Source organism: Lonchura striata, chromosome 1A, assembly GCF_050655825.1.
Source record: "Lonchura striata isolate lonStrDom1 chromosome 1A, ASM5065582v1, whole genome shotgun sequence".
NCBI classification, from domain to species: Eukaryota; Metazoa; Chordata; class Aves; order Passeriformes; family Estrildidae; genus Lonchura; species Lonchura striata.
In genome coordinates this window covers 7816685-7837597 of record NC_140741.1, presented here as the reverse complement: position 1 = coordinate 7837597, position 20913 = coordinate 7816685, and the positions used below count along the sequence as shown (strand labels likewise).

General features: G+C 51.0%; 1 protein-coding gene and 1 long non-coding RNA gene across 2 annotated transcripts; one reads left to right on the top strand and one right to left on the bottom strand.

Annotated features, from left to right (window-relative positions):
• Positions 1-2742: 2742 nt before the first annotated feature.
• Positions 2743-6945, bottom strand: BHLHE41 (basic helix-loop-helix family member e41). The gene is made up of 5 exons (XM_021538657.3): positions 6632-6945; positions 6311-6374; positions 5921-6028; positions 5588-5699; positions 2743-5463 (listed from the first exon to the last, which is right to left on the bottom strand). The coding sequence occupies exons 1-5, from the start codon at positions 6691-6693 to the stop codon at positions 4454-4456; spliced, it is 1356 nt and encodes a 451-aa protein (XP_021394332.1). The 5' UTR covers positions 6694-6945; the 3' UTR covers positions 2743-4453.
• Positions 6946-8011: 1066 nt separating this feature from the next.
• LOC146763365 (uncharacterized) lies at positions 8012-14495 on the top strand. Its single transcript, XR_014951744.1, has 2 exons — positions 8012-8673; positions 13828-14495. It is a non-coding gene; the product is annotated as an uncharacterized LOC146763365 (long non-coding RNA).
• The last annotated feature ends 6418 nt before the right edge of the window (positions 14496-20913 follow it).

The window sequence follows — 20913 nt, the reverse complement described above, 5'->3', positions numbered from 1 at the left end:
CCCCGCAGGCTGGAATGCTGCAGCCACGGGAAGGATGCGGAGAGCGGAGCAGCTCGGCCCTGCTCACATCCAGCCCACACGTGTCCGGGACTCGCGCAGCTGCTGCTGGCCGCAGGTGAGCCACCGGCTTCTCTCTGCTGCTTCCCAGCGAGCTGCTCTGAGCCTGCAGGAGAGCCAAGACAGTCAGCAGAGAGTCAGACTTTCCCGAGTGAAACTGGCTTTTAAAAATCCAAAGCTTTTTTTGCAATGAGGAAATTCAGCGGTTTTGTTACTTTCTTTCTCCGAGGTTGTACTTTCATGTTCATTTCTGCAACTAGAAGGCAGGAAACTCTCAAAGAAGTCTGGGATCATACGATTCCAGGAGCTGAAGTTCGTAAGGAAAAGGAAATGCATTGCAAGACCCAGGTTATAGGACAGGCCAGGAATTTAGAGGTGCTGAAACACACCTTGCACACAGTCCCTGGGCTTGCTGGATGTCAGACATTCAGTCTGCCCCGACTAAAGTGAAAATTAAACAAACAAGGCCCAAAACACAAACTCAAGACCTACTCCAAGGCCCATTGTGCTCCAGAAAAGGACTCACGTGGTTTAAATGGTAGGTCAGGCCTTTGACTATCAGGGTTGATAGTCAAGTTCTGTAACTGTAACATTTCCAAATACAAAAATTCCTTGTTCTTCAGTTGGGAGTACATGATATTGCCTTCCATTGGTTTAACAATCCCAACCATCTTGATTTAACACACTCTAATGAAGCCTGTCATGCCACTATAATATACTGGATTGATTATAAAATCTGATTTCAATGTTTATTGCTTAAGAAATCAAGCTTGCATCACTTATCTTGTGGTTTATGGGACAACAGAATATGGATTCAAGTGTAAACAGTAAATGTAGCACCCAGTCCTGCACTCTCAGCACTTCCATAAGGGAATGTATATTTAAAGATGGGAAGCTCTTGTCCAGTGTTTCTGTGATTGTTTTTAACCTCAAGAAAATTCAAGACGTGCAAATTCATTTGGATCCAAAGGGATCTGAGGAAGCCTGGAATTTAATAATTAAGGCTGACACTATGGCCCCTCCTGTCATTTGCCTTTTGCCTCCAGAAGCAGTGGGTTATCAGCCTCAATTACAAACCTTTTCCCCCCATATTTTCTTTTGTTAGGCATTGGGATTATCAGAACACACATAACTTGTCTTTGTGTTTTATATCGTAAAATGTAATAGATTTCACTGATGCTGCAATTGGCATGAAGTCATTTGGCACGTTTGATTCAAGGACTAATAAAAACAGACCTATTACTGTACATGGTAAATACCGAAATTGATACAGCCATCTAAGGATCTGGGTTTATAGCCCAGTGAAACATAAATGGATTCATATTCCCAAAGGAAGGAAATTTGAAGGGGAACCTAAAGCCTTGCTCATGCTCAGGCTTTAAACTGCGCTCTTCAGGAGGGGCACAGCTTTTTATGAAGTGCTTGTGGCTCCACCCTTTGTGTTTGGGTAGTGATCTGGCAGGAAGGGCTTTGGGCTCAGTCAGGCCGATTGCCTGGCTGGCAGGAGGACTTGGAATACACAAGCACTTTCATCCCAGCCTAAATGCTGGCCTAACAAGTGTTAAGCTGTTCTGGTATGCAGGTCAAAGTTACCGAGGGGAAGGGTTGAGCCCAGCTCACTTTCATTCCTGTGACAACAGAGGGAACAGAACCAGATCCAAAGACAGAGGGAGGCAGACACAGATTTTTTTCTATTTCCCTACCTAGTAATTTACTTTTTCAGGTAGAGTTCTGCACTGTAGCAGCCTTTGGTGCATTAGTTTTGGAAGAAACACGTCTATGTGGCTACTGGTATTTGTAGATACCCTGTCTGTATCTCTCATCTGAATTAAATTTACTACAGCTTCCATGTGAAGACGCCTATTTCTTAGCAATCCTACTCGAGTAATTGAAAATAAGTGCTTATTTTTCATCCAATTTATAATTCGTCCCGTGTTTTAAAGGACTGATGGATTTAACACAAGTCTTAGGAGCTTTTTATTCCATTTCAACTTCATTCCTTGTCAGTGTAGTCACCGGTACTGGAGAACCAGCAGAGGGAGCACGGAACGTTCCCTTCATCTCTCTCTTACGTAATCACTGGCTACTGTTTGAGGCGTTCCTTTAATTTTATTTCCCTGCAAGAATTTTTGGAAGGAAAGGTGATCTGCAGCTCTGCAAATCAATCTGTGGAAGCCTTTAGGGTGCTGCATTTCCATGCTAGAAACGATCTGCCTGCTTCCACCACTCTGTTCCTCCTCTTCCTTTCCCTCTCCCCCTCACCACAAAATATTTGATTTTTCTAGAGTATTTCCAAGCTGGGACACCCATCATTCATTCATGCAGAGATTGTGGTACGTCATTAGATTGTCAGGCAAATCATAAAGTTTGTTCCTTGTGAGCAAAGAGAGCTCCCATGCACTACCAGGGCTGACAAGTGTTAATTTTAAAGATTAGTGTTTTGCGAAAAAGAAGAGGAAAAAAGTAGATGTCAGGAAGAAACCTGTGTGTTCCACTCTTTGCTTTGTGAAATGCGCACATATTAAACCAGAGTTTGCCAGAGAGAGTTAAAGGAAACCCTGCAAATTCAAACCCAGATTAAAAATGTGAATTAAATCATCATCAGCCACACAATCATACAGTTTGAAGCTCAATGCACCAATTATTATGTATTATCATTGCATTTTTAATTAGTAGACAGCCCCATTTTGTGTATTAAAGTTTTTATTCCTTATTAAGAAGTTTTTAAATCACAAAATAGTGTGGAAATATTTAGATAATAGAATTCATGGAGTGCTGGAAAATACTGAATATAAAGATTGATTTCTAATATATCACATACTAAACTGTTCTAAAACAGCTGGTTTCTTGCAGACAGGATTTATTTTTTTTAATAATTTAAGACAGCATAAGCTTGTATCAAGCATAAGCATTGTAACAAAAGTGCAACTTTTTCAGCAAATCCTCCCGAAAGATATTTAACTCAAAATATCATTAACACATATTTTTCTCCCTACAAAAATAGCATGTCAGACATCATTAATTGGATATATTAACAACTATTTACATACAGCCACTCTGTAGGCTAGTAAGATTTTTTTTTTTTTTTTTGTAACGTTGTTTAAACACAGCGTTTGAGGCAAACAGTAGCAACAGCAGCAGCAGATGCACCAAATGGACTGACGGACCCCGGACACGCACACACTCCTCGCCAGGCTGTGGTGTCTCACCTCTTACATAACATTCAAGTGAGATTTCTCACAGTGCTACCTTGGCAACAAACTAAAAATATCTAGGCAAGGTCTTGGTTTAAGCCTTATTATAAAAGCTTTATCTGTGTGATTATCTGGCGTCTGGTTTGTCTCCAGAAAGGGAAAACGCAGTATTTGAGCATGGGATGAGGGGAAAACCCATATGGGAAACTTACCCCAACTGGGTTGTTTCTGGTTGCACAGCGAGGTGTTTACCTACGGCCTCCAGTTTGTGTCACTCAGAATTTAGAATAAAATGAGTTCAGGCTGACAAGCTGCTCTGTGTTTTTTTGGGGGAGAGAAAGGGGTTTCTTTTTGTAGTTCAGTGCAGTAACATTCATTCTATACAGCAAGGTTTTGGGGGAAAAGAAATCTATTGGGTACATACTGAATTAAATAAAGATGGGGTGAGAGCAAATGCACTTGCCACACCTGTATACCTCAGCCAAAAACAAAACAAAACAAAACAAAACAAAAAAAAAAAAACACAAACAAAAAAAAAAAAAACCACAAGGTCATGTAATGGGTCTGACCCTCTTTTCCTTGCACACCCAAAACTTGCTGGTGCCAGCGGCATTCCCGGGTGCTCAAGGCACTGCAGGTTTGGATTCAGGGTGCATCCTCCACACTCCGGGTCTCCATAAAGTGCTAGCACAGGTGCTGGGCTCTGCCCTTCCTCCCTCGCCTTGCTCCCCGCCCTCACCCTGAACCCATCCAGGTCTCCCGGACAACAAGTGCAAGTTCCCAAGTGGGACTTAGGGACACACTGTAGAAACCCATTCCAAATAAGGTGCCACATTTAATTACTCTATATATAGGGGAAAAAAAGTATCCTTACTATGTTTTCTTCCTTCTTCTTCTTCTTTTTTTTTTTTTTTTTTGGTTTTTTTTTTTCCTTATTTATGCATTTATAAAGCCAAACATTAAAAAAATACTGAGTAGCAAACTTTATCCTCGACGGTCCTCTGCGGGGGCCGCTCCGGGACACGCTGCCCTGACAGCAGGACTCCCCCGGGCCGGGCCCGACACCCCGCGACCGCCAGCTCCCGGCGATCACCGGTCCCGGCGACCCCTGCCCTCCGTAGGAACTCGGGGGCGCGAGTGCGGGCCCGACGGCCCGTCAGTCCGAGGGGAGGGCAGCGGCGGCGGGGAGCCCCCAGGGCGTCTCACGGGCCCTCGGCGCCGGGCTCCTCGGCAGCTGCGGGCTCGGGCTCCTCGCCGGCCTCGGCGGCGGCAGCGAAGGGGTGCGGGAGGTGGGGCGTCGGGGGCAGCCCGGTGGCGGCCGCCGCCGCCTTCTCGGGGCCGAGCACGGAGGAGAGGCAGGGAAAGGAGGCGGCGGCGGCTGCTGCGGCGGCGGCCGCCTGGGCCGGGATACCCGGGTAGAGGAGCGGGATGGGGGCGGCGGGGTAGAGATACTTCTCCAGGCTGCTTTTATCCAGGAAGGGTTGCATGTAGGCAGCGGCGGCCGAGGGAGAGATGAAGTAGAAGGGCAGGCAGAAAGGGGCCGCCGCCGGCTGTCCGAAGGGGGCCCCGCCGCCGCCCGCCCCCAGGGCCATCAGCGAGCCCAGCAGGGCGGCGTCGGGTCTGACCAGCGCGGCCGCCGCTGCCGCCGCCGCCGCCGCCTCGGCTCCCCGCGTCGCCAGCCCCGGCGGGCCGGGCATGGGGCTCCCGCCGCGGTCCAGCTTCAGCCGCTTGGGCGCGGGGGGCACCTCGTCCCCCGACGGCTCCTGCTTGATGGCCAGGGCGGGCAGCGCTCCGCCGGCCGCCGCCGCGGGGCCGCGCTCGGGGCGCGCCTCGCCCTCCCCGCCGTAGCCGCTGTCCGTGTCCGTGTCGGTCTCGGCGCTGAGCTCGGCGGCGTGAGTCCGCTGGATGACGGGCACGCAGTTAGCCTGGCCCTCCGGCTTGTGGCCCGGCGCGCACGGGGGGGCGGGCGGGGAGGAAGAGGAGGTGGATCCCTTGCTGAGGGGGCCCGGCGGCGGGGAGAGGAGCTGAGGGCCGGGGAGGAACTGCGACGAGATGGAGTGCAGGTGGCCGAGGAGCTGCGCGCATCGCTGCTCGCGGGGGGTCCAGCTCTCGAAGCGGGAGAGGTACTGCAGCACTTCCTTGGCGCACGTCTGAAAGCCCGAGTGGAAGGCGTCCAGGTCGGCCTGCACCGGAGACTTCATGGACCGCTCCCCTGCGGGGGAGACCGAGGGGACAGCGTTTTTACCCGCGGCTCCGGCATGGGGTGCCCCTCTCCGCGCCTCCCCCTGCCCGCCCCCGGTGCGCCCCAGCGGCGGTGCTCCCTGGACCCCGCTTACCATTCTGCAAAGCAATTATCTTCTGGTGCTGCTGCTCTGTTAAGGCTGTTAGCGCTTTCAAGTGCTTCAGAGTCAGTTCCAGCACCACCGCTTTCTCCAGGTGTCCCAGCGTCTGCAAAGGCAAGGGTAGGGGGCGGCTTGGCTATCTCCCGGTACGTTTTGGCTATTGCCAAATGCCGCCTCCGTTAACTTCGGTGAGACCGGTCCCCGAGGCATTAGGGCCAGGTCGGCGGGCGGGCAGCAGGCGGGCAGCCCGGCGTCCCGGGGGCTGCGCAGCGGGCAGGCTGCCGGCGCCTGCATCCGCACGGGCATACACGCTCCTGGGCATCTTACCGTTAGTTTCAGATGCTCGGGCAGTAAATCCTTCAGCTGGGCAATACATTCGTTAATCCTGTCTCGCCTCTTCTTTTCTATCAGTCTATGTGGCAGTTTGTACGTTTCCTAATTAGCAAAACCCGGAGAAGCCAAGTGTTAGGCAGAGTCCCTCGGAACGCCGATCAAAACCAAAACAAATGTCATGCGGACCACATGCCGCGCAAATTATCGTCAAGGCACCACTCTCCCGGCCGTGCCAGCTCGCTCGTAAACCCACTTGCGATTCGGGGGGCAAGTTGTATGCGCAGCCCCCCGGGGATGCTCTTGGGAGCGAAGCTACTCTGCAAAATTCAGCGAGCCCAAATTAAGCGGTTAAGAGAGAAGAGAGCCCCAGAAACTTATCCTTACCTTGCTCTCGTCCCTCTTCACGCCTCTTTTGGGTTTGCACATATACAGGGCAGGGTAGTCCAGCCTGGAGAAAAACACAAAGATCCAGCATCGGCAAGTGCAGCGATAGCTTGCCTAGCACCTCCTCGAGTGGGCACACGGGTGCCGAGCGCTCTGCCCGAAGGGCCGGGCAAGAGCTCGCCTGGGTCCGCCAGCGGAGGGAGGCGGCGAGCCCCGCGCCCCGCCGGGGAGCCGGCGCCGCTCCCAGCGCTTCCCAGCACTTTCTCAAGAAGACGAAACGCCGTAGAGATACGAGACGGAGATAGTGCCCCGGTGCCTTACCCTATAAAATCCCTATGCTCCAGTAGCTGCCTCTCCGGCAAGCGGGAGATTCCTTCATCCATGTCTGGCAGCGGCTGATGTTTCGTCGCTGCTTTTGACTGAGCCTGCGGGATGCTGAGATCAGTCTCGGGAGATCCGCGAGCGACGCTGCGCACATGCAGCCTCCGTCCCCCCTCTCCCGTGCAGTGGCCAAAAGTGTGCGGCGGTTCGTCCGCCCCCCCCCCCCAAAGTGCCTCCGCCGCCGCTGCCGCTCCCCCCCTGCCCGCCTTCGCTGCGCTCCCCGCGCACACGCCCGCAGCTCCCGCCGCCGCCGCCGCCGCCGCCGCCGCGCCTGCCCGCGGGGCACGCGCGCCGCCAGCCAGCCCCGCACCCGGCTCACGTGCGGCGCGGGCGGAGGCGGGACCGGGGAGGGGACGGGGGGGTCCCGCCGCCCGCCCGGGGCCGCCCTGCGAGACAGCGGCTTCCCCCCGTGTTACTGCTGCTGCCGCTGTCATCGTCAGCGTTACCGCCGGGATGATTGCCGCTCTCACTGTGTTTTTATTATTTGTATGATTTTTCTAATTTTAATAGTTATGAAATATTTTTACTTTCATTACTGTATTTTTTTTTTTTAATTTGGATCCGGGGAGGAGGCCCGCCAGTGGAAAACGTGCCCACGGCATCAAGGGGCTAATAATCGAGCCCCTCTCTTCGGGGGTGCGGTTAGGGGGTCACGTTCGCCATACGTTTTCTATAGATTGCTATAGGACGCGTGGGTACGAACAGGCGCACGCACACGCTTGTCACTGTGCGGAGCGGTCCCTGGCCCGGCGCCGCTGTGCCGCAGCTCTCGTCCCCCGGTGCTCCCGCCCGGCCGCCGCTGCTCCCGGCAGCTCTCCCTCCCGACCTTTGGACGGGAGCCGGATCTGCCTGCAACGCCAGACCGCGGCAGAAGCGCTCCTTCTACACAGACGGACTAACGTATAGAGGCACATACATATAAAAATATGTCTATCTCTAATGTAAACACATCTGCTGTTGACGCTGCCCTCGGGCAGCCCGCATCCCTGCGGGGCGCAGGGGGTGACATTGGCAGAGGATTTGCACCGGTGCAGCGTGACCAGCCGCAGCAGCCCCGGGACGGGGCGGGGCGGGAACCCCCCCGCCCCCCCGCCCGCGTCCCTGCGCGCCGGGCGCGCCCGCGCAGCCCCCGCTCCCCGCCGGCGGCGGCGGCACCGACAGCCGCCTCCCTAATCCCGTCTCACACTGGTACGAGCACAGGGCCGGCAACGTGACCCGACCTGCTGCCACATCACTGCCGCCGGGCTGCACCGGGCGGCCCTTCCCCGCCGCCCCCCGCTAGCAGGCGGCGGCACTGGGCGGCACCGGGCATGGGCTACCGCGGGCCGTGCCCCTCCAGCCCCGGGCAGCCCCGCGCCCCCCGCCCCTCGCGGGCAGCCCGCCAGCACCCTCCTGTCAGCGGAAGGACGGGGTGCCGGTGTCCCAGGGAAGGGGATGCTCTTCTTTCCCGTGCCCCGGGCAAAGGCGCTGTCCGGGCGTGTGTGTGTGTCCCCGCGTGTGCGTGTCCCGGCCTGCGTGTCCCCGCGTGTCCCCGCGGGTGCGCCGTGCCTGCACGCCGGCGCGGCATGTGTGGCCCTGCAACGTGCGGGGTGTGCAGCGTGTGCGGGGAGCGCGGCGGCCCCGGCCCCACGTGCGGAGCGGGGGGAGCGGACACCCCGGACACCACCACCCCCTCTCAGAGCCGGGCTGGCGGCTTTCTCCCCGGTGTTCCCGGCGGGAACCGCAGGCGGAAAGTGTCAGCTGAGGCTATCCATAGCCGCCGCCAGCGCTGACCGCTTGCTTTTCACTTGGTTCAGTTTTGCTCCCTCCCTTCCCCGGGATCCGGCTCCTGGAGGTGTGTGACCTCCAAACCCGGGCTCCCACAGAATCCAGGCGGCTGGGGAGGCGGGGGAATTACCCCAATAAATACCAAGCACGCCTCCGGCTGCCAAAATAGAGACGGGAACCTCACATCGTTCCTGTCTAAAGACCGTGTTTTACAGGTAATCTGGCCAGAAGGGTAACTCGTGATTTTTGTGTGCGGGGGGGAGGGGGGGGTGGGGGGGGTGGGAGGTGCTGCCGAACCGCACTGCCCGTCTGCAAAGTGCGAATGAGGTTTTAGGAGCAGCGAAGGCTCTGATGAGGTGTTTGAGGCTCCTGCTTGGCAAGCAGCAAGCGGCACTGCGGGCTTGCACAGCTCTTTCCCTGTTAACTTGATGGCATTGCCACACTGTCGAAAGCTAAACCGGACAAAAAACAAAAAACAAAAAAAAAAAAAACAAAAAAAAAAAAAAAAACCAAAAAAAACCAAAAAAAAAACCACAAAAAAACAAAACAAAAAAAAAAAACAACCAAAAAAACATACATTTGTGCCACGTGCATATAGGTTATAGGGGTGCAGAATCAGAAGGAGAGGCTTGTGGACTGCTACAGAGGTGGGTGGGAGAATCTGTTGCTGGTGCAGAAAGCAAATTGTTATACATGTTCACAGACTCAGAATATTCTGAGTTGGAAGGGACCCACAAGGATCCTGGAGTCCAGCTCCAGACTCTGCACAGGACAATCCTACCAAGTGCCTGAGAGGATTGTCCAAATGCTTCTTGAACTCTGTGAGTCTTGAGGCTGTGGTCACTTCCCTGGAGAGCCTGTTCCAGTGCTCAACCTTTGTCTGGGGGAAGAACTTTTTCCTAATATCCAACCTAAATCTTCCTCTTGGGTAAGCCTGGACTACAGAGCAGTTCCCTAGGGAAGGGGGACCACAGACTGCAAGGGAAAGTTACTCATCAAGGACATATTGGTTGCCCCATGTCAGTCACCCATGCTGCACATCTAAGGTAGAGCTGCAGGCTCTCGTTAGTCAGTGGAGAGAAACAAGCAGCTTCAGCATAAAATATCTCTCCTCCTCACTGGACTGGTCCTTGAAAAAGCATCAAGAAAACAGCCCAAGTAAAAGGAGCTTAACCCCGATCTAAAGCACATAGAGAACTTTTGGGGGAGTGCTGATTCAAAGGGAGCTTGAGCTCTGAAAGAAAAGACAGTTCCCTGCAGGTGATTCTTCCTATGGGCAGGAAAGCAGGGCTTTTCATGGTTTCTGTAACAGACAGGGTGGGGAGCAGGATGGGTGAGCATTTCTGGAGCAACCTCCTTATGGAACACCTGGAACATTTCTGGAGCATTTCTTTGCTAGCTTCATCCTCTCCAAAAAAACCTGCAGATCTTCAAAATATGGAAAGAATGTCCAGGGTGAGACCCAGCTTCTAGGAAAAATTATAATTCCTAGTCCTCTGGAACCAAGTGGGAGCGGAAATTGAAAATTACCAAAGACTCAAAACATGAGCCGAGACAGCTGGAGACTTTGCAAAAGGAGTTCAAACAACATCTGGAAACTTCTAAGAGTTTTATAAGAGGTCACCTGGAGACAAGGATAAAAGACTTCAGTGTCCAGAGAGAGTGCAAAATTCTTCTGGAAGACTCCCAGTTTAAAAAGACAGGATGGATAAAAGAGGTGATCATCAGCATGAGTATCATGCAAAATAATGTTTTCCAGAAAATAACAGGCACAACAAAAGCTTTGGCCAATTTATAAGCCAAGATGAACCACAGCAAAGAGTTAAGAAATTGAGAAAATTTGTGAGAAAAGGATATAGAAGGCTTGCAGGTTACCACAGGGAAAAAAACAGCCTCCTGCTGCAGATCAGCTGGCCAGCACACGGCCTACCACCATCATCTACCAGCATTTCCAGTCTCCAGGAGGAAGGAATCAGACTATTTGTCCCAGCTGAATCAGTGCAAAAGCCACAGTGTTTGAGGAAAATACACCTGGGAGATTTGTACAGCTCTGTCCATAATCATGGCATGAGGGAATGGCTGTGAAATGGGAGGCCTAGGAGCCAATTTGATGGGGTCAGTTCTTATGTCAGTGAGCACTAGCCTTCAGGAAAAGAGATTAAATTATCTAGTCTGGCTGTATGACTAGAATCAACCATCATATTAGAGAGAGCTGGTCAGCTGTGTGCCACAAAGTGGGGGACAAAGAGAATTCAACTGAAGGATCTGGATTATTTTGGTTGAATAACAAAGTATTCAACCAGAGGAAATTGGACATTGACCTAATAACAGGTTTTTTCAGTAAGGGGATGACCAGATTGAGATCAGAGAAAAAGGGAAATGTAAGCACGTAAAAATCTGAGCTGGGTCAGACAAAAGGTCCTGGAGACCTGGAGGAGATGCTTTGGGAGGAGCAGACAAACAGCATGGACACAATGCAACCTCCTTATGCCAGTCTCCCAGATCCTGGTGACCTGCAGGGCAGAGACTTTCTGAGTCAGGAATGGTATCTCTGTGTTTAATGGGAAGCCAAAGATGCCCTAAGAGGCTGAGGAATGTGCCAAGTCTTTAAATGATGGGCTGCAGCAGAGCATTGGGCCAGTTAGCAGGCAGTGAGAAGGTGGTCAGTGCTGTCAGCGCCATGCTGTGGCTCACGTGGGGACAAGAAAAGAGAACTTCCACCTCAGAGAATACCACACACACCAAATGTATGTAAAGCAAGAGAGACAGGGGCCATGCAAAAACAGAGCTGAGCTCAGAAGCAGAAATAAAATAACCTGAGTGTGGGAACGTGGTGGGCCAAGACAAGACACAAAGTGCAGCGAGCCCTTTGCAGAATGAGGAAATGGGGAGAGTTCCAGCTGGGGGACAGAGTCAGGACCACATTTCTGTGGAGGACTGGTACAAAAATCTTACCAGGCAGACACTGGTCACAGTCTGCTATACTTTGGCTCGTCTTAGGCCATGCGAAATGGGTGATACCAGAGATGGGCCAGTCTCCCAAACCAGCCCTTGGGCTAACTGTGACTGAGTTAATCATTTTGTAGTGGATTGTGGTGACAGGAGAATGTAGACACTTCCCAAACTTGGGGAAGTCAGAAACAAGGCACTGGAGCAATAAGGCATGGTGATGTCCTGATAAACACCAGGAACTGTGCCTTATCCCATCAGTTTGGAAATTCCCTTTAAAGGTGTGTTTCCAGTGAAGCTCAATGTTTGCAGGTGGCTGAGAACCTGTCCTGCCTTCAAGGACAGTAAAAAATAAAGGTGACTCCACTCTGAGGTCACTGCCAGCCCTGACTGATGGGAGAGTCTGAAGCCTGCCTGGAATCCTGGGCCCTTCAGAGACTCTTCCCCAACAGGTCAGTCAGATCTTGGGTATGTAATATAGATAGGATCTCCTGTCTGCTGGGTGCCTTCCAGGAACATCAACCAGGAACAAGTAAAACAATCTTTCACCTAAATTCCCCCTCTGAAGTCCCTGGAAAGAAGCTCTGTCTGAGCATGAAGGCCCCGTGGATGATGGGTTCAGTTTGGTCAGTCACAAGAGATCTGAAAATGTATATCAATCAACAGGCAGAAAAGACAAAGAAAAAGAAGGGAAAATTGCTTTCTCAGCAAAGCTTGACCTGGCAGTTTAGTGATGGCTGGGGGCTTATGTAAAGCCCCAGCTGTGCTGGAGAGGCTGTTGGGGAAGGTAGGGCACACCATGCCAACAGGAGGCCTTGGATGGCCTCAACCTTTCAAGAGGTCTGTTGTGCTTAGGCTATTTATGGGTACACGCCGAGACCTTTGAACAAGTGGTAGGTGCATGGACAACGTGGCCTGTGGTAAGTTCAAGGCTGACAGTTTCTAACTTGTCCCAAAGGAAAGGGAGTTGTTCCACGAGCAGGTGACTTCAGCGTGCTCCACCAACTGGTGATGGGGAATTTCCACTGAAAAAAGCAAAAGCGAGACTGCCCGGAGCTGGCCCGCTCCCCAGAGCGGCAGGTCCACAGGACTCTGCTCCTGTTACAGAGAGAGATGTGCTGTGTATAGATATGTTAACATTGCAAAACCTTGCTTGGGCACAGTGACAGATGGAGACCATTTTAGTGGCCAGCAGAATGAGATTTAGCAGTTTCCACCTGTGCAATTCTTGCCAGTGGTTAAGTTTACTGATGGGCTCTGCTGGTTATTTGCACAGGAGGAACAGTGTAATCAGTGTACTGATTTGTACAGGGGTATAGGCTGTGAATCCCTGCATTAGCTCATTCTGTGGGATTCCCAAATGCAATGTGCCCAAGTCTTTAGGAAAATGGCAATTTTGCAACTGCACAATTTACAACACCTCTGGTCATAAGTGGAGTCATTCGGCAGGGATGCCGAATCCAGGTAGAACCTTTGGGATGCAGTGCAACAGTGTCACAAAGAGTTGATTCTTCAGAGGGATGAATGCAGAGAGGGAGATGTTGTTTCCTCTCAAACCACTCATGGATGTGCAAATACTTCCCAGCTGACTTAGGAGAACCAAGAAGGGGAAGTGCCAGAGGAGAAATGTGGGCTCCTGAAGGTTAATCACAGAAAGAATCCCAGTAGGATACAACTAGAAAATGAGCTGGGAAATATTTGGAGTACAATGGAGTGATGGATACCAAGGGAAAAGCCTTCTGGTCACGGTGGAAAAGTCTGGAGTGAAAGGTCAAATAAGGCATAAAAGTTCTCGTGCATGAAAACAACCTATAGAGCACGTTGTTAGGTGGTGTCTGGAGCAGGAAGTTCTGAGATTATTATTTTAAAAGCTGGCAAATGTTTTAAGCCACACTGTTTTTCAGTGCATTTCCAACAAGCCTTAGCTAAGCTAAGTGAAAAAGTCCTATGTTGGTTAAGAATCAGGAAGGATGTAGAAAATGCATGCAATTTGCATGCAATGCATACAAAAAATGCAGTCTGTGGGACTGTTATTTGCAATAGGAGATGAATGCCCCTATTTCAAATAACAGTCCCACAGAAACACAGAGACACCCCATGAAACAGTATCTGAGAGACTCATTTCATTAATGGGCTGCACTGCCTGGTGTCCTTGGGTTTCTGTCTGGAGCAGATTCTAAAGGCTGCAGACTATTTCACAAAATGCCCTGGAGCTTGTCTGTTAGGACACCAGTGCCAGATGTCCAAGTGAAAGATGTCCTCTCCCTCCAAGTCCTAGGAGGTAAGGGAGGATTGCACAAAGCTCAAGGGAGAAACTCTGAATCCAGAACTTTTCAGCAGATCTGTGGGGTGGTTGGGATCCCTAAAATAGTTCCATGTGACCACAGCCTGAAGGGTTGGTGTGATATATTTTTTTTCAGATTCTTCCAGTCAAGTGGCTTGCTCCTCAGAACTGCCTGAAGTGGTAACACCCAGCATATTCCAGTCTTTTGGGAGGCCCCAGGACATGCAAAGGACTTCCTTACAATTTTGATGAAAAACTAAGGCCTTCTGCATGCATTTTTATGGACTTCTGGGAGAAGAAGAAAGACTTTTGGGTCATGCATAGAAGCACATGTTCCTTTTATTTTTTATTTTTTTTTAATCAAGTGGAAGAAGAAGAAACAGTGTGAAAGTCTTTAAAAGGATAAACCTAGAACACTACTGTTGGACATAAGGCCATATGGTACTGACCTGGATATTTTTGGTGGTTACACATAAGGCCCATTAGAAAATGTAGCAGGAAAACAACACACTGGGCAAACAAAACTTCAGGGTTCCACTCTTCCTCTGTCCTTCCTTCACTGCAAATGCAGTTGTGGAAAGCTGAGGCTGGAGAAGCTGAAGCACAGATCCCCTTCCTCCCTGCTAGCTCCAAAGGGGCAGAGATTTACAGGAGCACTGCATGCACCTGGGAGTGGCTGCTTAGAAGGAAATCAAGGAGCAGAAAACTGCAAGAACAGGGACTATAAATGTTTTGGATTAGCAATAGGAAAATACCTTCCTGAAGCACACTATGTAATTACAGTAAATAAGAATGTGTCATTCATCACTTCTTAAATTATTTTCTCTCATTCACAGTGTGGTGGGTTTATTAGAGCCTTGTCATTTTGAGCTCCTTCAGAATAAAGGAGGAGGCTGAGAGGTCAGGTGTGGGAGGGAAGCCAAGTCCTTCTACATCCAAGTGTGCAAGACAAGGAGACAGAGTAGTCTCCCTCCTCTAAGAAACAGAAACCATCCCGTTCCAGACACTTGGCTGAAGACAGGTGAGTGCTAAGAAGATGTGAGAGAAGTCAGAGGAGAAGCCTAGTGTGTGTTTTTGGCTACTTGGAGCCGGCTGGCTCTGAGCAAAGAGTCCAGCCGCTGCTGTATGAGTCCTCCTGGGTTCTGGTTGGGAAGGACTGAGCTTTTTAGCTAGAAGGACAGGAGGAGAAATCAGGGGATCTGTTGGTGCCTGTCTGCTTCAGCCACCACCCCAGATCTACCTGGAATGTGCAAGCAAGGAGAAGTCCTGTGCATTATATAAGCAGCACTGGACTGGAAAGCCAAAGTATTCCATAGGCATAGGCACCAGCTGCAGCACAGCCCCAGACCACAAGCAGGACAGCACAGAGCTCAGCACAGACACTCAGGAGAAGGGACAGGTATATGTGATGATCACTAGAACCCACTGTCCCAGAGGGAAGGATCAGTCAGCCCTTAGACACATCCTAGCTTGTCAGAACGTATCCAAGATACCTCTGGACCTTGTACCAGCTGGGAAATACCCCCTCAGCCATTGTGCCTGAATTCTCTGCTCTCTCCAGCAAGCCCTTTGCTCCCAGAGCAGATGGCAGCATGGTCCCCTGTGCTGGCAGTGCTCCCCGGGGTGTGCAGTGTCACAGGGAGCTACCCCATGGTATGTGGGGCTCTGGAACTCTGGCAAGCCCTGCTTGCAGGGTGCCTTGCCCGCAGTGTTATTCACCTCCCCGCTGTCTCACCAGGCTGCTGCAGCCGGGGCGGGAGCACCGCCTGCGTGCGAGCAGCAGCGGTGGCAGGCCTGGCAAGCCTCCCTTCTTCCCAGGGAGACTCTCCTCCCCCCGATGAGCAGGTTTCCAGACAGCTGCCTTTTATGAGGGCAGATTTCAGGAAGGCTCTAAAAGCCAGCCTCGTTTAACTCGTCTCCCCGTCCTGTGCTCTGTGTCCTGCTGGGGAGGCATTGCATGACCCCTTCCAGCTGCTGGCAGCCAAGGCTTTCAACGTGGCAAGGGGCCGGGCTGTGTCTGGGCAAATGTTTTCTTTGTGCGGTCAGAAAGCCGGGCTGGGCAGAGGCGCCGTGCCCGAGGCACATCCTGACAATGAGCCCCTGCCCACCCAGGCCACGCTGGGTCTCGATCTCCCACGTTGGTGGCAGGGACAGTGAGGATGGCAGTGACTCTGGGTTTTCTCCAGGAGTAGTGTTTTTATCTCAGGAGAAGCATCCTGGTGGTGAGGGTTGCAGGGTGCTGGAGAAAGAGCTCAGGGTGCACCCAGAATGGGGACAGTGCCACCCACACAGCCCACCTGTGGGACTTGCTGGTACCCACTGCCTCCGTGGCTCCTGGGCAGAAGGTGGTGCAGCCCAGCAGGAGCACCAGGGACCCCTGTCCACAGCCAGCCATTGCTGAGGTTGCTGTTCCATCATCCCCACACACACACGTGCACACATTCCGCAGCCGTGAGGGTCCAAATCACCTTTGCATAAAAATGCTTTGCATCCCAGACCCCAAGCACAAACCTTAAAGCTCGTGAATTTATGTCAAAGTTGGAAAAGGCCTGTGTTATGCAAAGGTCAGTGTTCTGTTTTATTGCCCTTCACTTCCTTTGCTGTCTTAACAAGCTGTGAGGAGGAAGCCACAGGCTGGAGTGGTGCAGGACTCATGGAAGTGAGAGGGTGAGGCATGACATCCAAGCCAGGCAAAGCAGTGGGTGATGCTCACCCCACCCTCCCACTCAGAGCAGGGCAGGCAGCAGGTCCCCACATATCTGCTCTGCTGCAAGGAGAAGAAGCCATGCAGCCATTTCAATATTTTCTTTGAACTTTGTGACTTTTCTAAAACAGCTGTGGCCAAAATTCAGCCTGTGGATCTTGGCACAGTGTCCAGGCCTTTGCAAGGAGGTCTCACTTGTGGGATTTCCTGTATGGTACAAACCACTCTTTAAAATCCCCAGTGTGTGAAGTCTTTAGCAAGGTAATAAGACCTTGAACAGCACAGTTTTTTCCTGGACATCAGAGGCACTGTGAGGTACAAACACCTGCACCTGCCTTTGGAGCTGAGCTGAGGTGTGGGAGCTCAGCTGGGCAGTCAGGCAAGAAGGACCACATCCCCATTCATACCCATCCATGGCAAGGAGACTGGAAGTAGATTATTTTTAAGGTCCCTTCCAACCCAGGCCATTCAATGATTCCATGATTCCTCAGCCCCACAAATATGAGGGAGACAAGAAAGCTTAGAGTTTGTTATTAGCTTCCTATTTTGCAGATTAGCGTTATCATTCCTGTTATATTTTTCGTTTTAAACACATTTTTTTTTGGTGTAGCCAAAACCATTTAGAGGAGTTTCTTGAAGCTCTGCAGAAGGAGGACAGCAGCTGGGTGCTGGCAAGTGCCTGCAGCAGGACACTGTGATTCCTTTATGTTTCCATCTTCTGTGAGGCCAATCCATCCACTCCCAGCAGCACTACCCTCAACAGATGGGGTTTTTTTAGCTTCCTTTCTGGGGCTGACCACTGCAAGAGTCTCCTCAAAGCTCTTGTATGCAGCTCAGTGTGGCAAAGTCCACACTGGCAGTTCAAGATCCCTATTGGCACCATCACCAAATGCCAGAATCAGGCAAATTTCATATCTGTATCTTCATGCCTGGAGAATTCAGGCCAGATGAGACAAGAAGCAGAGACTTTCTCTGTAGAGGGAGAAAAGAGACCCAAAGATGCCACACTGATATCAATCACCCTGCTTTTGCCACTGCCTGGCAGCTGAAACCCTGGCAATAGAAGAGCTGGAGGCAGTTTCCAGCCTGGCCTGTGTGCAACATGGTGCCTTAGGGACCTATAATCAAAGTTTTGATTATTAGTGTAACATGGGTCATAAAGAGGAAATAGAATGAAATAAAATGAAAGTGCAGCTATCAGCTTCCCTTGAGTTTAGCTTGATCTATTTTAATTTAAATGGAAAATGCCACATAACTTATCTATAACACTCTAAAGCCCTAGTAAGGGACATATTGCCAGCACTAGATAGTGGCATGTTTTAGCAGCAATATGATGGACATAAAGCTCTTTAATACACACAGAAAACCAGACCTCAAATGCACTGTGAGGAAACTCATTTGGGTCTTGTCAAGAAAGTAGGGAGCTTGGGATAGGATGAAGTGCACAGTAGCTGGCACGGAGTCCCGTCATGTACCTTGGCATCTTTTTATCTGTTTCTGGAAGTTCTGAATGGCAAGAATAGAAAACATCCGTCGCAAAGGTGCTGTGAGGCAATTTTGTGCACGTGAATTGTTTTGAAACCTCTGGGAGCCTTGCCCAGATGTCATAGAGTGATCTCGGGCAGGGGATCATTGCCATGAGCTCCCAATGTCCCTTCAGCAAAATGGCCGGAGGAGCTTTGCTCCAGTGCAATTTGCACTGCAGGTCCTGAGGGCAAAAGCTCTCTCGGTTTGATGAGCTCCTCCAAGATTGTTTTTATGTTCATGACACGTTGCAAGTGGAATTAAATTTTCCTCTTCCCCTCAAAAAAGGCTTTGGAGAGAGGCGTGCAAGGTTTGTCTTCTGAAAATGCCCTCTCATGTGGAGCTGGCACCCAGCTGGCAGGGACTGTCCCCTCGTGCCATGGCCCTGGGAAGGCAAACCTCCTCCAGCTCCCACCAGCACACTTGAGTTCCCACTCCATGTGGAAAGCACCAGGATGCTGTGGAGAGCACTGCTCCAGGGGCCTGGCACCGATATCAAAGGCAGGTACGTGGCCTCATTTGCCACTCGAGGCAGCTGCAGGACGGCGCCGCTTCCCTCTGCAGGGGGAAGCTTGTGCACAGGGCCGGAAGCCATCATGGAACAGCCAGCTCAGGAAGGGGCCAGGGCCAAGATTTTGTTTTTAACCTGTTTCTTGTTTATTTAAGCCTTTGAGGAAGACGAATAAAAGCAGCCAGTGAGCGAGGCGGGCTGTGTTGCAATAGGAGTTGTGTGTGCTGGCAAAGGCAGCCTGTGTGACGCCGCCTGTCCGGACACTCCTGAGCCCCACGGAGCCACCAGCCACCTGCACGGGTGGCCAGGCTGCTCAGAGAAGGTGTCCTGAGCACATCCAGCAGCAGCTGGTGCTTTGGCTGGCTGCAGGAGAGCTGTGCTCCCTGCCAGGCAGCGCCGCGGGATCAGCGCCCCGGAGCTGTTGCTGCTGCTGAAGGAGGAATTAGAGGCACAGATGTTTGGGTTATTATTTTGTGCAGAACAAGTTAAAGTAACTCGTTCCCTTTTGCAGAGAGGCATCAATCCCAGATGCCTGGTCCCAGCTAGTGCTGCCTGTGCCACAGGGCTCGCTGCCTCCTGCCTCGAGAGCGAGGACAGCCAGTCCTACAGAGCTTCTGGCCCTCTGTGCAGCACCAAGAGATGTAGCACTGCCAGATATTTGATGCTGCAATGGGACAGCAGCAGATTTGCCATGATCAGCCAATTTTTGTTGCAGTTCACATCTCCCTTGCCTCGCTCATGCTCCCTGGTTCAGGCTCCAGGTTTTGCTCAGGGCAAATTCCTGTTCCATCAGAGCAATGCTTACCAGTGAGAGCAGTGATCCAGGTACAGGCAGGGGGGGAACGTCTGCTCCTTTCTCCCATCTGCACTGGCTTCTGCTTCCCCTCTCTGTGATCTCACAGTGCTCTGGGTTGGGACAACACTGCTTTGGGAACCCCCAGCTATTCCCACCAGGTCTCAGCAACGTAGAGCTGGCAATTGGAACTGGGACTGGGTTCACTGGGATGAAACTTGAATCAGAATTTGACTGTAGAGCTGGGAGGTAAACTCACAGTTTCCTATTGCAGAAAATGTAGACTCAGGTAGAGGTATCTTGTTTTTAACAGGCAAAGGATTAGTTCCTGTTTGAAGTAATCTGATTTTTAAAAGGTAAATAAGATGTAAAACTTGATTAAATGAGAATGTCACCATGGGGAGGGTCTGACTGGGGTTTGGGGTCAAAGTACAATGTGTGGAATAAAGTGAGAGCATCATGGGTTTGGATCCTCTAACTTTCATCAGTAGAAGCTGCCTTCACCTCTTAATGTCATTTTAGAAGGGCCCATAAAGGTCACTTTTTTAACCCACTTCAGAAAGCTCTAAGCCAATGTTAGGATATTTTTCTGAAATGCTCCTTTCCCCTAACAGAGTGGATGGATATGCCATAATCTATTGGTAATTCTCCTTCCAAGTTTGCTTAAAAAGTAAATGAAGCCATTTCAGAAATTCTGCTGACCAAAAAAAACCAGCTCTGGCCAGTGATTTCAGGCTAAGATAATGCAATTATAATTCTTATCCATATTGTCATGCAGTTAGTCCCACTGAGCCTAGCACTCAACTGTCGTGATTTTTCATCATAAATTCTCTTTGTTCCTCTTCAAGTATTACTCCTGATTAAGGTCTGCGATTTGAAAACCTTAACGTCAGGTTTTAAAGTGACAGCTGATTTTTCTTTGAGCAAGTTTGTTTTGTAAGGATAAGCTTTTACACAGTATTGACATATTTCTGACTCCTCTTTACCGTTTGGTTTCCTTTGTAGATACTCTTCTTATTGTCTCTGAAAAGATTGTTGAGCCAGGGCTCTCAGAGACAGAAGCAAACCCTCTTGCAGGTGCTGTTGTGCAGCGGGGGGCAGACATGAAATGGAAGCGGGCACGAGGAATGCAAATTCCGGCTGCAATTTGGGTCACATGTCCAAAGGGAATTATAATTCCTCACATGCCTTCTCACGCAGCAGGACCCAGGACCAGAGAGACTGCTGCCTTGGACTGGGCTCCCAGCTCATCTGTTCCACTCTCCTCTCTCTGGAGGTGCCCAGTTGCCGAGTCCTGTAAACCCAGAACGAGAAACACCAGAATGGCCGATCCTAACTTGCTTATAGGAAATATTTTCCTAACTCTAGGCATATATCACTTGGCATGTCCCCTGAAGAGCTCTGGTTTATATCCCTTCTGCTTGATTATCTCCAATGAGGTAACCCTGGAGATATCCACAGCCTTTATAAATGCCCATGCATTTTTTTCAGACCTCCTGAGCTCTGTGTCTCAGCAATCTCCGGTGGCAGTGAATCCCAATCTTGCAATGCTCTGCTGAGCACATCCCCATTCCTCCTGCCATTCACTGCTCATTTTAAAAATCAAATCAAGCATTCCCATTCCCATTCCCTGGGCTTTCTTGCCCCAGCCTCCCTTGGGCTTTGCTCTCTGCTATCTGTATCCATCAGT